We start from the raw sequence: 17470 nt of genomic DNA, 5'->3' as shown, positions 1-17470 counted from the left end.
GTGAGAGGGGCCGGGGAGGCGGGGGGAGGGGCGGCCCGGGCGCAGGGCCGGGGGGAGGGGAGGGGGCGGGGCGGCCCGCGGCGCACGACAATAATAAGCGCCACAGCGCCCCGACCCGGCCGGCGGGAAGAGGCGCGCCCAGCCCAGCCCAGCCCCACCACCACCACCTCCACCTCCACCTCCAGCAGCAGCACCACCACCTACACCACCACCGCGGGGCACCACGGGAGCCGGAGGCTGACGCGCCGCCCGGCCCTTCCCACTCCCCGCCTAGAAAACCGAGGCCTAGTCTCGGGGAGGAGCAAAAGAAGCGACACGCAGGGGCCGCCGGGAAATGTAGTCGTCCCACCTCACCGCTTCCGTTAGACACGGAAAAAAGCTGGAAGCGGGGCGGGGCGGAGAGTGGCCGACTACGTGCTCCCGAGCAGAGCCCCGGAGGGCACGAGGCAGGCGGCCGGAGGGCTTGGAGGCCGCCGGTAAATGTAGTCCTTGCTCCCCACCAACGCCATTGTTCTCTCCGGCTCAAGCTTAGCAGAGCGGACTACAGCTCCCAGAGGGCAATGTGGCCCAGAGGGAAGAAAAGAAGGGCGGAGCAATAAAACGCACGGAGAGCTAGCGGCCTCGGGTCTGCGGAGGGAAGGATTGGGGAAAGGACGTTAAACCACCCCGCGCCGCGGAACCGAGGGCTCGGTTGGCGGCTTCTGCAACCAGGGAATGCAGCGCCCTAAGGGCGCGGGAACCCCCCGGAACCCACGGGCCTCCCCGTCTGGCCGAGCCAGCGGGACTCTTCGGAAGAGGAAAATGCAGTCCAGCCCCCAAGCCGGTGCGGGCAGCCGCGGGACAGCTGGCGTCTCTGCGCCCCTCCACCCCCCCCCCCCCGCCCCTGGCAGTACCCCCAGTACAGCTGCGGAGGGGCCGGGGCACCCGTGAACCCTCCCCCTCCTCTGGGCGGGCCGGAGGCGCTCGGATGGGATGACAAAGCGGGACACGTTTTTGCTCCCCGTCGGAGGAGAGCCTGGCTCTGCCAGCTTTATTGTGCTCTATAGTCAGGCCCCGTGCAGAGGGCACCGCGTTCGCCTACTGCCGTCAACAAGACAGCTCCTCAAGAGCCGGGACCCAGCGGCCAGTCTGGCTAGGCCACGGGGGAGGGGCCGGGCCTGGGAGACTGCGAGCTCCTGTTCTCAGGTGGCCCCAGAGGGAGACGGAAAAGGGGAGGAGGAGGAGGGGCTGGTGGTGCAGGGGCCGTGAGAAGAGGAGGGCGCAGGAGGTCTGGAGGAAGAATAGAGAAAAGCGGACTGGATGGTCCATCCAGGCGGCAGCTGTCCCGGTGGGTGGCTTCGAATGTGGGCCTGCATGGCGGCCATGCTGGGGCTGCCAGCCTGGCACAGGGGACAGCGGTAAGGGGCTGCGCCATGTGTCCTTAGGTGCTTGGTCATGGCAGAGAAGTCCCGGGAACGCTGGGGGCAGAGGCGGCAAGAGAAAGGCTTCTCCCCTAGGGAAGGCGAAGGACAGGTGAAGGGTGGGGCGCTGGGGGCTCTGAGGAAGGTTCTGACAGAGCAGCAGGGTGCCTTTAGTTCTACTACCACCTGTGTGCGCCACAGGGAACCTGGACAACGAGACTCCTCCAGTGCAGAGGGGGAAGGGGGACAGAGATACTCAGAAAAGCCAGATCCAGATACCTGTGTGGACTCTGTAGTGAGTCTCCATCTGGTGCTTGAGGGAGAACTTCTTTCCACAAGCCGGACAGGGATAAGGACGAGACCCCGAGGGCAGTGGTCGGGAGTTCTGAGGGGTGGCAGCAGCTTTGCTAAGGTGGTTCCCATAGGGTGAGGGATAGCCTCCTGCTGAGGTACAGACACAGTCAGACCAGACAGCTACCCACCCCCCCAACGGCACCTGAGGTGGGCACCCGCCTGCCCTACTCACCTTCACAGCTTCTCTGCTCAGGCATGCTCTTCTCATGAGAACTGGGCTGAGCTGTCCCCAACTGGAGGGATCCTAGTGGGAAAAGAATGGGGGGAGAGGAGGCTGCTCAGTCCAGTTCTTCCATATCGCCACCCAAAGGACTTGGTCTGCAGATAAATGATAAAGAGATGCCAAGCTCGTGCTGGGGAATGGGAGAACTCACCTGGGCATGGAATGGAAGATAGGTGGCATCTCAAATTGTCTGGGCTATGGCCCCAGAGAACAGCTGGGGATCTCAGAGACAGCAGGTTCCTGAGAGGTGGAGGGAGAACAGAAGCCTCCTTAGTACAGTACCCTGCTCCTTTGGCAGACCCCACATCAACCTGGCTTCTCCAGAGGTCACTTGCTCCAATGGCTGTTTCCTGCCCTGCTCCATCTCAGAAAACATGTGGTGCAGGTGAAAAGATGGTGGTCTACCCTGCAGAGGTGACTCTTCTCCCGGTGTCTTGGTGCCCCATCCCCAGAGCCTCCCTCTTATTCCACCTGCCCAGACTCACCTCTGTTCCTGAGGCAACATTTCTCTCCAGGCTTCAGGGAAGGGGGTGCTATGGGGGAAGGAGATTCCATACCTTGGGGACAGCAGCAGGATGCCCCCAAGGACAGACTGGTCCTCCCAGTACCAGGGCTTGGTGATGGTACTCCCTTGCGGTGAGGCTGGCTGGGGGATGGGGATAAGGGGCCTCCTCAGACAACTTTCTGAGGTCTCCAGACTGTTACTCAACCCTTGGGGAGTAGTTTCTGACCAGGCCACTAGGGCCTCTTCCTGCTGGTGCTTTTCTCCCATCTTCTGAGTAGGTGCTCTTGACCTTGGCCATACCTCAAGGGGCTTTCCCAGTTTCAACTTCTTTGATCCGTCCTTCCCTCCAGGTGGTTCTTCTGGCTTTTCCTGATATAGTTTCAGTGCCTGGTATCTCTCTTCCCCAAGAACTCTCCTGCACTCTACTTCAAGGGTCTCTGCTCCCAAGGCCCAGGCTGCCTCCCGGAGAGGACCCAGTTCCCCAGGCCTCAGTTCCAGGGTCTCACCATAAGCAAAGTGCAAGAGGTGGGCAAAGATGGGAGGGCTGATCCCTTCAATTAATGTCCATCGGCCCCTCCGGCCCAGCTGCTTGCTGACACCTGCCAGCACCAGGCTGTGAGCTGGGAACTCCTGTGTCCCCACTCTGATCACAGCATCACAGAGTGCTGGCCTTAGGCTGGCGGCTAGTCGTACTAGTCCATCAACACCATGGGGACTGTGCAACTGCACAGAAGGCAAGGGCATTGCACCCTGTCCAGGGAATGGTCTCAGAGACTTCTGGGGAGAGGCAACAAAGTGGGGCCTGTGGAGGGGAGGAACAGCATGGCCTCCTTCCTGTAGAGGGAGAAAGGTCAAATGAAGGAGTTGTGGGACCATAGCCTCTAGTCCTGGGTATGAGTAACTTGAAAAGCCAAGAGCTAATTCTGTGACCTACCAAGAGAGGCAGAATTGAAAGTACAGTATGAAGTATGGAAGCTAGATCCAACTGAGGGACTTCAGGTACAGCAGACACCATAACAGGATGATCTGTAGTCCTAGAGCTCCCTCAGTAGAATAAAGTCCCTCTGTGAAATTTCAGAAGGCCCTGGAGGATGGTAGGGTGGGGGTCCTGGTGATACTGAAGGGGGGAGCTAGGGGCTCCTCCATCGGCCCCTTCAACTGACCCAGAGGTGTAGCTAGCAGAGTCATTGCACATTCCCCACAGAAGTTGAATGGTGGGTAGAGAGGATTCAGTCCTCAGTGGCAGAAATGCAATCAGGCATGAGGTCGGGGCTTTAGTGGGAATATGGTGAAATGCCTACAAGGAAAGCTTTAAGGCATCTTATCTTTCCTTGGAATTGAAGACTCCTCAACAATGAACCAAGAAGAGGGTGAGCTCCTATTCTTAGGGAGTCATGAGAAAGGGAGAACAAACTGAGGTTAGGAAGACCTAAAAGCACGAAAGGTCAGAAATTGGAAGGGGGGAGAATTTTAACTGGGGGAAGGTTCATTAAAAACAAAAGAGGAAATTGCAGGGATGAAGGCTAACATTTCCTAGGTTCTGAAAGGGCCCATTGCTCCAGATGTCTTAAGTTTAGTATCTTGTGAGGTAAAAACTGGAGAATAAAGAAACATAGCTCATATGTCTTGCAAATAGAAGAGGAAACACCAGGTAAAGGAGAACTTCTTTCAGAGACAAGATGATTTTCATGAAAAGGGTCTAGGGAGTGTACAAAGGATCTAGATCCACAAAGCCTATTACATGGGGCTTAAAAGCAGAGATCTAGTGCAGGATGAGAAAGAAAGCAGACCACTTACCAGTTGTAGACTTAAGGCCTCTGAGCTTCCCTTAGGGCTCCTACTCCCCAGGCCTCAGTTTCCATTAGCTCCACCTACTTCCCTTGGGGCCCCCTTATTGGGTGCCCCAGTCTACCATTTTTCCTCCAAGAGGGTAGAGTTTCGCACCCCCTCATGTGCCCTTGATTTTCTGTTCTAGGATCAACTATTTTGTGACCTTGAGCTCTTTTTCCTAGGGCTGACAGCTGATTTGTAGCTGACTGGGTTGGAAAGATGGAAGTTGTCTATACCCCTTGGCCTGAAGGGAAAGGGACATAGATTCAAAGGAGTAAAAACAAGGCAAATGCAACATGATTTCGACCCTCACACTGAATCGTACCGGCTGCCTCTGATGGGGATTTTGCTTAATGGGAATGTTCTGATTAGCTGGTGGACAGGTTGGCCAGGTGGCATGACTTAAAGTATCCACCAAGTTCTGGAAGGGGAAAACCCAGGGTAGACTGAAAATGCCTCTGACAGGAAGACTCTTTCCCTTTTCCAGGACGGTAGCAAGTTATATTTCTTTGAAATAAAGGCTCAGGGTTTCTTTCGCTTCCTGCCCAAGAGGATGGATGCTTCGGAGATTTCCCCTCCTCACATTTTTGTACTCTCTGATATAAGATAAAGAGACAGAGAAACTCAAATTTCTTGTCCTTCCACACCCTCCTTGCCACAAATTCAACAAACCCCTTGGCTCCCAGGTGCCATCCCAGGACCTAAGACCACATTTCGTGTGCCAGTTGCTCCTTTCTTTCTAGCAGATGTGGACAAGAATGGCTTTGTTATCCCACACCCCTCCCCCCAATTTTTTGAGAGTAGACTGTTTGGTCTTTATATCCGAATCAGCTAGCATAGTATCTTGTACGCAGGAGGTGATTAATGCATGTTTGTTGAATTAGAGCTGGAAGGAACCTTTGGGATTATCTAGACCAATCTCTTTTTTCAGGTATTCTCTCCAGTTTCTGCTCCCTTTCAAGAAAGTAGCTCCCATGAATAATTAAATTAGAGTCTGCCAGTGAAAGATGGGAAAGGCAGGTGGGGTGAGGAAAGAAAAGTAGTGGCTGTGAGTCAGTTGAGGGGGAATGTGAGTCAGAATGAAAAGGAAAATGCAAATAGGCTATCTATTCATTTGCCCCTCCCTTGAACCTCAAAGATTTTCCGTTACCGTGTTTTTGACTCTATATCCCCACATTCATGGACACAGAAACCCAAATAAAGGGACACCCTCACCAAAACCTAAAAATACACCAACCAGTGCGTCCATAGATACAGAGTTCACTGCTCGCAAATAGAGAACCCTCTCCAATATCTGCTAAATATATGAGAAAAGAGGAATCAGGGAAGGGAAGGGGACGGAGAAAATGATGTCATTACATGGGGGGGATGTGATTACCCCCACTCTGCCCTGTATCATGTGCTAGTGACTCAGACCCCTCTGTGGTTTGCCCTTTGATCTGGAGGATTTAGGGGCTGTCCCCAAAGGAAGGAATCCCCTACAAATCGAACCTGGGGGAGAATTATCACACAGGGATCCTAGAATGCAGACACAGGGTAGAAGCACAGCAAGGGGGCTCCCCCATGTAATGAGTGTAAAACCTCAGAGAATGGGAATTTCACGGGTAAAGACCCATGTTCCACCAGATTGAGAGTAGAACAGGGTTTCAGTACCAGTTCTGCCACTAAGTAGCTGTGCTCACTTCAACAATCACTTATGAAGTGCCTAGCGTATCTATTTTATTCTTAACCATCACCTTCCTGCCAACAGTTGAATGTCAGCTGTTTGAGGACAGAAATTGTTTTCTTTGCCTCTTCCTGTAGCACTTATCGCACAGTGTCTAATAGATCCATAAGATAGAAGAAATTTTTGTTAAATTGAACTGAAGCAGAGTGGGGCCAGAGCAGAAAAGAGATGGGGGCTGAGAGTTGGGGGGTGGGGCGAGTCATGGGAATAGAGAGGATGACTGAACCCACAGAAGCTGATGAGGTCACTGAGAGCAGAAATAGAGAAGGCCCCAGACAGGGCCTTGGAGTACAACTAAACAGAATGGAGGGCAGGCACGAGTGATGACCCTTCAAAGGAGTCAGAGAAGGGTCAGTCAGAAACCCAAGGAATAGAGTACCCCAGGAGGAGAAGGAGCCGATAATGCCAAATACAGAGCTCAGGTAGGGTAAAGACAAAAAAGGGCAACTGAGATGTTCGTTCATTTCCTTGAAAGAAGCCATTTCAGGCAAGTAGCAGGGTCCGTATCTAGACTGCGAGGAAATAACAAGGCCCCAAGGAAAAGATATGAAAGACACCTGCCCCACTCTGTTGTAGAGATGGAAGGTCCACAAGTGTAGGAAATTAAATATATTTTTGGAGGGAGGGTAATACGGAATTTCTTTCTGGTAAAGGGGGAAGGGCAGGAACACGGATAAATTTAGACAATATAAAACCAAAAATCTATCAATAATTTTGTTTAAAAAAAGGCTATTATGACAGTTCAGGCAAGAAATGATGAGGGCGTGAACTAAGGTGGTAGCATCATGAGTAGAGAGAAGCTTTTGAGAGATGTGGAAGAAAAAAAATCCAAAAATGTGGCAATGGATAGGACATGTGGGCTGAGTGAGAAGCAGAGAATGATACTGACTTCAACAGTAATAGGGAAGTTTGGAAGAGAAGCAGATTTGGTAAAAAATCTGAGTTCTGTATTGGATATATTGAATTTGAGATGCTATAGAACATTCAGTTCATCACGTCCAAAGGGAGTTGATAATATGGCAATGAAGCTAAGGAGGGAGATTAAGGCTCAATGTATAGATCTAGGAATCCTCCGTAGAGATGCTAAATGCACTCGTATTGGAGGGCACACACAGTGAGCGTAACATGGAAAATCAGTCACCTGCAGCTCTGAGGGTTATGAGACTCTTGCTCTGGAGATAACCTCCCTGAGGGTTGGAATCCCCAGCTGTGTCCACCAGAGTCCTGAAGTCAGTAGCACACTGAGGCCCTTCTAGCCTCCACTGGGTTGGGCTATAACAGTGGCAGAAAGCTGCATGCCTAGAACTGCTAGTTGTCCCTGAAAGCTCTGCTCTCACTTTCCCCACATTCCTCAACAAGAATCCAGCCCCTGCTGCTATCTTCCTAGAGAGGAAACGAGAAAATCATAGGTTTTGAGAGCCTAGTCTAGCTACAGGGGAAGAGGAGGGAAGGATGGTAAGATATTAAGCAAGGATCTAGGCAGGCAAAAGTACTCTGGAAGTGGTAGAGGTCAGCCACAAATGTATTTATTTTTTGTGAGACATTCAGGATTAAGTGACTTGTTCAGGGTCACACAGCTAGTAGGTGTCAAGTGTTCAGGTCAGTAATCTATCCACTGCATCACCTAGCAGCCCTTCACTAATGTATTTCTCAGGCATTTTCCATAGTTTGAACTATTCCAGATGGGCTTGAACCAAAGTAACTAATCAGGAGGGTGCCATGCTAGGCTGAAGTGCATATTATTTTGTCCCATAATCCATAATTTTGATTGGTTTTTTAAAATGTATGCCATGAATTCATAGGGGGTTGCCTCTAACAGCTCAGGTTCCTTGCCACTGGTTCTCACAAAGTGTGCTTCTCTGGGTGGAGCGCGGTGGCGTTTCAGTTGAACCCAAGTGCCTTTTTCTTCAGCTTCTTTCTTCTTTTGATCATTTTCCTGTACCCGCTTCAGGAAGCTATCTCTGTTCTTTGAATGCTTAATATGTTCAATATGCATATTAATTCTCTGGACTGGAAACTTGCCCTTAACCTGTTTGTTTACAACAATGCCTACAGCATGTTGAGTAACATTATAGACCCGTTCAGTCTTGTCATGGTAACATTTGTGGGGCATTCCTTGCTGAACTATGTCCATACCCTTGATATCTACAATGTCACCTTTCTTGTATATTCACATATATGTAGCCAAGGGAATAACACCATGTTTTTGAAAGGACCTAGAAAACATGTAATGTGACCCTCTCCTTTTTCCTTTTGTATTTATCATTTTGGCAACCCACTGGAATATGGCAGAGCTGGCAGAAAGTGAAGTGCTTATTCTTATCAAGGGGTTCTGATCCACTGACAGCATGCATACTTGTAGAAGCCCAGACTCCCAAAGAACCCACCATCAAATTCCTCCTTTTTGAGCACAACCTGATTTAATTCTGTGCAACCCTAGGCTCTCTCCTGAGCTCTAGTCTCACGTTGCCAACTGTCTAGTGAACATCTTGAACTGGATGCCTCAAACTCAACATGTCCAAAACAGTTCATTCTCTTTACTCTCTCCTGGCCCCCAAATTCTATGCTTTTCTGAATTTTGCCCTTACTGTTTGGGGCACCACTATGCTCCCAATTGCTCAGGTCTCCACATTCTCATTCAACTCACATATCTAATATTTTGCCAAATCTTGTTATTTCTACTTTTACAACATCTCTCACATATAAAAACTGCTTTCCATTCACATAGCCATGACTGTAGTTCAGGCTCTCTCAACTATGACAGTAGTTTTCTAACTGGTCTCCTTGCCTTAAGTCTTTCCTCACTTTCTTCAACCCAGTATCATTTTGATCTTTCTGAATCAAGGGTTCTTAATATTTTTTTATTTCAAGGACTCTCTGGCATCCTGATAAATCCAGGATAAAGTTTTTAAGTGGATAAAATAAAGTAAAAGGACTAAAAAGAAAATTAAATTGAAATAGTTACCAAATATTAAAAAAAAGTTCAGAAAGCCAAATTAAATGTCCTTGTTTTCAACTGTAGGCTTGACCATATTACCTCCTCAATAAAGTCCAGGGACTACCTATTTTAAGGATCAAATATAAAGTGCCCTTTTTATCATCATCCAGCCTTTTCTATTCTTTTCAGGTTTTTATAGTTTACTTCCCTCCACACACTTTAAAATCCAGCTACACTGGGCTATTTTCAGTCCCTTGAACTGGACAGACAGTCCACCTCTTTTAGTTTTCACTAGCTATTCCCTGTAACTGGAATGCCTCACCTCTTGACTCAGTTTCCCTGGCTTCCTTCAAGATTTGTTCAAATCTCACCTTCTACTGGTCTTTCCTTGTCCCAAGGCCCCCCAAATGCTAATGCATTCCCTTCTCAGATTACCTTCCATCTCCTCTGTATATAATTTCTACATATGTATTTATGTATAAGTTGTTTTCTCTGTTAGAATGTGAGTTCCTTGAAAGACATGACTGTTTCTGTCTTTCTTTTATTCCTAATCCTTAGTAAAGTACCTGGCTTCCTTCAGGCCTGTGCTAAAGTCCCACTTTCTACAAGAAGCCTTTCCTAATTCTTCATCTTAGTCCTTCTGAGACTACCCCCATTTTACCCGGTGTATATTTTGTTTGTCTCGTTACACTGTGAGTCCCTTGAGATCCCTTTCTTTATGTATCCCCAGCACTTAGTACAATGTCTGGTACATAGAAGGTACTTAAGAAATGCTAGTTGATTGACGAGTTGACTATTTGTTATACAAAGATTCTTCAGTTTAAAAAAAAAAAAGGATTCACCATAAATATTATTTAAATAGTGAATGACTTAGACCATGCAAAGTAGGACTGAGTTTACAAAGTTCAATGTACATGTTTCTTATCTCAGTAACACATCTCTTTTGCAAAATGTCTTTTAGAGAATAAAATTTTCTACAAAATTCCCTGAAGAGTAACAATAATAAACTACATCTTAAATGGAATTTCTAATGTCTGATTCCTAGTAAGGTGATCCAAAGTATGCCAGGGAAAGGGTGTAACTAATTTCTTTCATTAAATGGCAACACAATAACTAGAAAACACACAGGTGAGCCAGGCCTAGGCTACACAGACCTTACAACTGTATACCTAGAGGTTCAGATATGGCCAGATAAGATACTACAATAATGCTTCCTAGTAATAATCTTGAGGGAAATAATCAAAAAAGAAAAAGTAAGAAGGAAAGGAGCCTTAGCAGCAACAGATTTCAAACTATACTACAAAGTAGTAATCATCAAAATATTTGGTACTGGCTAAAAAATTGAAATGTAATAAGACAAATTAGGTATGCAACACAAAGATGCAAATAAACCCAGTAGCCTAGACCCCAACTTCTAGTATAAGGAATCACTATTTGGGGGAAAAAAAAAAGCTATGAAATCTGAAAAGCAGTTTGGTACAAATAGACCAACATCTTGCACACTATATACTGAGATGAACTAAAATTTAGGCTTAGGATATATTACTTGGCTAGAAAATTAGAGAAGAAAAGAATAGTTTAACTTTCCGATCTACGGATAAGGGAAAAGTTCATAACCAAAGGCTACAGAGGATCACTGAAGACAAAGGAGATAATTACATAAAATTAAAGTTTTTGCATGAACAGATCAAATGCAGTTAAAATTGGAAGGAAAGCGATTAACTGGGGGAAAAGTTTGCAGATTCTCTGGAAAAAGTCTCATTTCCAAGACATAAACAATTGATTAAAATTTATAAGAACAGCCATTTCCCAATTGATAAATGGTCAAAGGCTGTGAATAGGCAATTTTCAAAGAAAAAAAATCCAAGCTATCAACAACCATATGAAAAGAATGTTCCTATTCATTAATAATTATAGAAATGCAAATTGAAGCAACTCAGGCTTTACTGCATACCCAACAAAAGAGAGAGAAAAAAAAAGAAAAATAAGGAAAATGACAAATGTTCTAGGAGACTCTGAGAAAATATGCAAATTAATACATTACTGGTGAACTGATTTAGCCATTCTGGAAAGCAATTTGGAGCTATGCCCAGTGATACCATTACTAGGCCTATAAGCTTGGAGATCAAAGATGAAAAGAATCTATAGGTGCAAAATTATTTATAGTAGGAAAGGACTGGAAACTAAAAAGCTGCCCATTAATTGGGGAATGGCTGAACAAAATATGATACATAAATGCAATGGAATACTATGGTACCAAAAGAAATGGCCAGAGGGATAGTTAAAAAAACAAACCTGGGGAGTAAGCAGAACCAAGAAGACAATTTTTACTTACTCAGACACACACTAACGTAAAGAAAAATAACTTTGAAAGACTTAATATAATGATCAATATAATGACCATCCCCAATGTCAGAGTAGCAATGATGAAGCAGGAAGCATCATGATGGACTCAAGATTCAGAACGAGACCTAGGTTACTGTGCGTGACCAATGTGGGCATTTATTTTGCTTGACGAGGTGCATGTGTTTTTGACCCCATTTGGGGTTTTCTTGGCAAAGATGCTGGAGTGGTTTGTCATTTCCTTTCTCCACCTCATTTTACAGATGAGGAAACTGAGGCAAACAGTGAAGGAACTCAGCTAGGCTCACAGAGCTAGTAAGTTTCTGAGGCCTGGCACTCTACTGCCACCAACTGTTCCTTATTAAGCATCACTGCTGCTCCTGCTGCCAGATTTGTGAAAACACTGCTGCCACTGCCATCCCTGCCAAACTTTTGCTGGAGAAAATTTGGGGCAGCAGGGGATCCTACACTCCATCCACTCTGACACTTAGTTAACCCTGCTAGAGAGAAATAAAGTTAATTTGTGGTTTTCTAACTCAATATATAGCCTGAAAGGATCTGATGCTATTTGAGTTTGACACCAGTGATGAAAAAGATGTTACCTGAGCTTCGACTTGAATTAAGTAGGATTCTATGAGGCAAAGGAGAAGAAGGAGTACATTCCAGGGATATAGAGCAACCAGTAAAAAGGGAGAAGACAGGACATGGAGTGTCATGGGTGAGAAACAGAGACGTTAGTTTGGTCAGATTGCATAGTACAGGAAGGCAAATGATGTCCAATAAGACTTGGAAAGGTAAGTTGGGGCCAGTCGTATGTGTGTGTGTATGTGTGGATATACATACACACAGAGATATGTACACATATACTTAAGGAAAGTTACTTTGGCAGCAGTGTGGAGGATAGACTAGAGTGGAGACACTTGAGGCAGAGAAACCAAGCAGGATGCCATTATAATAATATAGGCAAGAGGTGATAAGAGCCTGGACTAGACATGTGAGTAGAAAGAAGTCCAGATGTGAGAGATGTGGTGGAGGTAGGAACAGCATGACTTGGCAACTGAATGGATAACTGTGGAAGGAGAGAGAGAAGGGTTAAGGAAGACATCAAAGTTACAAAAGCCTGAGAGACTAGAAAAACTGTGGTATCTTCAACAGAAATAGGGGAATTTGGAAGACGAGATTTTTGGGAAAGTTAATGAGTTCTGTTTTGGACTTGTTGAGTTTGAAATGTCTCTGGAACATCCATCTTGAATCACCCATCAGATAGGCAAGTAGCAATCGCAGAGTCGAAGCTCAGGGGAGAAAGTAGGGGTGGTGTGCGTCATTTATAGACGACGATTAAATCCAGCGAAGATAGTGAGTTTACCAAGAGAGAAAGTAATCATATGAAAAGAGGGTCAAGCAGAGATTTGGGGAACAAAGTTAATGGCAGTGATATGGATAGAGTCAGAAAAGGTGACTGGAAAGGAATGGTTACATAGGCAATAGGGGAACCAGGAAAGAGTAGTGTCATGAAAATCCAGAGAGGAGAAAGTCATTCAGGATGGTAAAGTGTCAAATGCAGAAGACAACCAAGAAGAATGAAAAAAGAATTTGACAAGTAATTTTAGAAAGAACTGTTTTAGTTAAGTGATGACGTTGGAAGTCAGAATGCAAAAGGTTGAAGAACAATTGAGAGGAAGGGAAAGAAACACAGGTAGAAAGTGTTTCCTTGAGTTTGGCTAAGGAGGGCAAGATATGTAGGATGTTGGCTTGAAGTGATGCCGTAGGGTCCAGCGAAAGCTTTTTAAGTGGAGATTAGTAGTGGGGAAGGAACATGTAGATGGGGTGGTCAGTCAAGATGAATCTACGAGACTGGGGTCCCTAAGAATGACCCCATAATATCTGGGTCCTATAAACAACCATAAAACATTTGTCCCAATGGGATAAATCTACCATAACATTGGCTCTGTGGGCCATCATAAAATCTTACTGTTGAAAGGATTTCAAAGGGCATATAAATCAATTCCTGCCTGAAAAGGAATCCCCTCTACAACATCACCAACTGATATCCTAACCAATGATCATCAAATAGTTTAGCCTGATGACCTCCAGTGATAAGGTACTTTCTAAAGTAGACCATTCCACTTTAGGACAACTCTAGGTATCAGGAAGTTTTCCTTACATGGAGCCTAAATCTTCCTTTCTGCAACTGTATTCTACATATTTGTCATTTTTTTATGCAATTATACTCCGTTACATTTTGCTATACCAAAATTTATGTTTTGTGGTTTGCCATATCTCCCAAATTCGTCATTTAATAACCAACTTTCTATCATATTTCACATTACACACATCAATCAATCAAAATCAACAAACATTTAAGTTCTTACTATGAACCCAAGCAAAAAATACTGTTCCTCATTATACACAGCAACAGCCACAATGTTCGAGGACTATTTTTTGATAGACTTACTCCTCCACAGCAAGGCAAGGACTTAAAACATTTTGAAAGGACTCATGATGCAAAATGCCATCCATATCCAGAGAAAGAACTATGGAGTCAGAACGCAGAATGAAGCAGACTATTTTCTTTGTGGTTATGTTTGGTTTTGTTTAGTTTTACTCATACTTTCTCCCATACATTTAAATTCTTCTTTGCAATATGACTAATGTTTAATTAGTGTTTAATAGGAATGTATGTGTAGAGCCCATATAAGATTGCACGCCATCTTGGGGAGAAAAGGGGGAAGGAAGGAGAGAAATTTTAAAATTTATGGAAGTGATTGTTGAAAACTGAAAACAAACAAATAAACCAACCAAACAAACAAATAAATAAATATTGTTCCTGCCTTCTAATGTGGGAGACAATATGAAAATAACTACATACATGTATATGTATGTATGTGTACACACACATGATATATGCAGAGTAAATGGAAGGTAATCTTAGAGAGAAGGCACTAGCAGGAAGGGGGATTGGAAAAAGTCTCCTGAAGAAGGTGAGATTGAAGCTAAACTTTGAAGGAAGCCGGAGAAGCTAAGGCTTGGTGAGGAGAGAAGACAGCAGGCAGAGGGGGAGAGCCAAGGCAAAGGCCCTGGAATCCAGAGATGGAGTTATGTTTTCCAAGAACAACTAATAGCCTGGAGGTAGAGAAAAGGCTCCTCCTTTGTCTTTAAGGTCACACATGGGATCTTTGAGTCACCCTGTCTGTGAAGAGCGCCCCTCAATGGGACACTTTGAGGCACCCCTCACAGCTGGAGTCTTCTACATGTCCTCCACAAGAAGGCCTAGAAAGTGCCCCCATTTCCGGAGTCTTGGAGACCTCCTTTCCACAATAAGGGCTTTTTGATGAACTCCCCACTATGCCTGAGTCCCCCACATCAAAGCTCTCTCTGAGCCCCCCACATAGAGGTTCTCTCTGAGCCCCCCATTGAAACTCTCTCTGAGCCCCCCACATCGAGGCTCTCTCTGAGCCCCCCGTCGAGGCTCTCTCTGAGCCCCCACATCGAGGCTCTCTCTGAGCCCCCCATCGAGGCTCTCTCTGAGCCCCCCCACATCGAGGCTCTCTCTGAGCCCCCCGTCGAGGCTCTCTCTGAGCCCCCACATCGAGGCTCTCTCTGAGCCCCCCATCGAGGCTCTCTCTGAGCCCCCCACATAGAGGCTCTCTCTGAGCCCCCCATCGAGGCTCTCTCTGAGCCCCCCCACACAGAGGTTCTCTCTGAGCCCCCCCACATCGAGGCTCTCTCTGAGCCCCCCCACATCGAGGCTCTCTCTGAGCCCCCACACCGAGGCTCTCTCTGAGCCCCCCATCGAGGCTCTCTCTGAGCCCCCCCACACCGAGGCTCTCTCTGAGCCCCCCATCGAGGCTCTCTCTGAGCCCCCACACCGAGGCTCTCTCTGAGCTCCCCCACACCGAGGCTCTCTCTGAGCCCCCCCACACCGAGGCTCTCTCTGAGCCCCCACATCGAGTCTCTCTGAGCCCCCCCACACCGAGGCTCTCTCTGAGCCCCCCATCCAGGCTCTCTCTGAGCCCCCACACCGAGGCTCTCTCTGAGCCCCCCCACACCGAGGCTCTCTCTGAGCCCCCCCACACCGAGGCTCTCTCTGAGCCCCCCCACACCGAGGCTCTCTCTGAGCCCCCCATCCAGGCTCTCTCTGAGCCCCCACACCGAGGCTCTCTCTGAGCCCCCCCACACCGAGGCTCTCTCTGAGCCCCCCATCGAGGCTCTCTCTGAGCCCCCCCACACCGAGGCTCTCTCTGAGCCCCCACACCGAGGCTCTCTCTGAGCCCCCCCCCATCGAGGCTCTCTCTGAGCCCCCACACCGAGGCTCTCTCTGAGCTCCCCCACACCGAGGCTCTCTCTGAGCCCCCCCACACCGAGGCTCTCTCTGAGCCCCCACATCGAGTCTCTCTGAGCCCCCCCACACCGAGGCTCTCTCTGAGCCCCCCATCCAGGCTCTCTCTGAGCCCCCACACCGAGGCTCTCTCTGAGCCCCCCCACACCGAGGCTCTCTCTGAGCCCCCCCACACCGAGGCTCTCTCTGAGCTCCCCCACACCGAGGTTCTCTCTGAGCTCCCCCACACCGAGGTTCTCTCTGAGCCCCCCACACCGAGGCTCTCTCTGAGCTCCCCCACACCGAGGCTCTCTCTGAGCCCCCCCACACCGAGGCTCTCTCTGAGCCCCCCACACCGAGGCTCTCTCTGAGCTCCCCCACACCGAGGTTCTCTCTGAGCTCCCCCACACCGAGGTTCTCTCTGAGCCCCCACACCGAGGCTCTCTCTGAGCTCCCCCACACCGAGGCTCTCTCTGAGCTCCCCCACACCGAGGTTCTCTCTGAGCCCCCCCACACCGAGGCTCTCTCTGAGCTCCCCCACACCGAGGTTCTCTCTGAGCTCCCCCACACCGAGGCTCTCTCTGAGCCCCCCCACACCGAGGCTCTCTCTGAGCTCCCCCACACCGAGGCTCTCTCTGAGCTCCCCCACACCGAGGCTCTCTCTGAGCCCCCCCACACCGAGGCTCTCTCTGAGCCCCCCACACCGAGGCTCTCTCTGAGCTCCCCCACACCGAGGCTCTCTCTGAGCCCCCCCACACCGAGGCTCTCTCTGAGCCCCCCACACCGAGGCTCTCTCTGAGCTCCCCCACACCGAGGTTCTCTCTGAGCTCCCCCACACCGAGGTTCTCTCTGAGCCCCCACACCGAGGCTCTCTCTGAGCTCCCCCACACCGAGGCTCTCTCTGAGCTCCCCCACACCGAGGCTCTCTCTGAGCCCCCCCACACCGAGGCTCTCTCTGAGCTCCCCCACACCGAGGCTCTCTCTGAGCCCCCCCACACCGAGGTTCTCTCTGAGCCCCCACACCGAGGCTCTCTCTGAGCTCCCCCACACCGAGGCTCTCTCTGAGCCCCCCCACACCGAGGCTCTCTCTGAGCCCCCCCACACCGAGGTTCTCTCTGAGCCCCCACACCGAGGTTCTCTCTGAGCTCCCCCACACCGAGGCTCTCTCTGAGCCCCCCCACACCGAGGTTCTCTCTGAGCCCCCACACCGAGGCTCTCTCTGAGCCCCCCCACACCGAGGCTCTCTCTGAGCTCCCCCACACCGAGGCTCTCTCTGAGCCCCCCCACACCGAGGCTCTCTCTGAGCCCCCCCACACCGAGGTTCTCTCTGAGCCCCCCACACCGAGGCTCTCTCTGAGCTCCCCCACACCGAGGTTCTCTCTGAGCCCCCACACCGAGGCTCTCTCTGAGCCCCCCCACACCGAGGTTCTCTCTGAGCTCCCCCACACCGAGGTTCTCTCTGAGCCCCCACACCGAGGCTCTCTCTGAGCCCCCCCACACCGAGGCTCTCTCTGAGCCCCCCCACACCGAGGCTCTCTCTGAGGCCCCCCAGGCTCCTTCCCCAGAACCTCACTAGGTCTCCGAGGAGCCCCGCCCCCTCCCCCGCCTCGCCCCAACCTCAGCGAAGTTAGAAACTGAAAACTCGAGGCCTCACCGCTCCGGGGCGAGGCCCCTCGTCCTCCGCTGTCCCGCCCGCTCGGCCTGGCCGGGCCCGGCCCCCGCGCTCCCGTAACGGCCCCTCGCCGTTGGACCCTTTCCCGCCTTTTTCCCAGGCGCGCCCACGCGCTCGGGCGGTTGGCACCGAAGGAGGGGGAGGGGGAGGGGAGGGAGGCG

The 17470-nt window shown here is 49.3% G+C and overlaps 1 protein-coding gene and 1 pseudogene across 4 annotated transcripts; both read right to left on the bottom strand.

Annotated features, from left to right (window-relative positions):
- Positions 1-180: 180 nt before the first annotated feature.
- Positions 181-17469, bottom strand: ZBTB32 (zinc finger and BTB domain containing 32). Of its 4 annotated transcripts, none has more exons than XM_072616300.1 (6): positions 17292-17469; positions 2463-3316; positions 2129-2217; positions 1927-1998; positions 1680-1844; positions 181-627 (listed from the first exon to the last, which is right to left on the bottom strand). In XM_072616300.1, the coding sequence occupies exons 2-6, from the start codon at positions 3224-3226 to the stop codon at positions 542-544; spliced, it is 1176 nt and encodes a 391-aa protein (XP_072472401.1). In that variant the 5' UTR covers positions 3227-3316; positions 17292-17469; the 3' UTR covers positions 181-541. The 4 variants fall into 4 exon arrangements, with proteins under 4 accessions (XP_072472401.1, XP_072472398.1, XP_072472399.1 ...); XM_072616297.1 differs by lacking the exon at positions 181-627 and adding an exon at positions 987-1492 and having other exon boundaries at positions 17292-17443; XM_072616298.1 differs by lacking the exon at positions 181-627 and adding an exon at positions 987-1492 and having other exon boundaries at positions 1680-1841; positions 17292-17442.
- LOC140508436 (large ribosomal subunit protein eL21-like) lies at positions 7741-8388 on the bottom strand (annotated as a pseudogene).
- Position 17470: the final 1 nt, after the last annotated feature.

This window comes from Notamacropus eugenii, chromosome 5 (assembly GCF_028372415.1).
Source record: "Notamacropus eugenii isolate mMacEug1 chromosome 5, mMacEug1.pri_v2, whole genome shotgun sequence".
Lineage (NCBI taxonomy): Eukaryota > Metazoa > Chordata > Mammalia > Diprotodontia > Macropodidae > Notamacropus > Notamacropus eugenii.
This window is presented reverse-complemented; position numbering and strand designations above follow the sequence as displayed.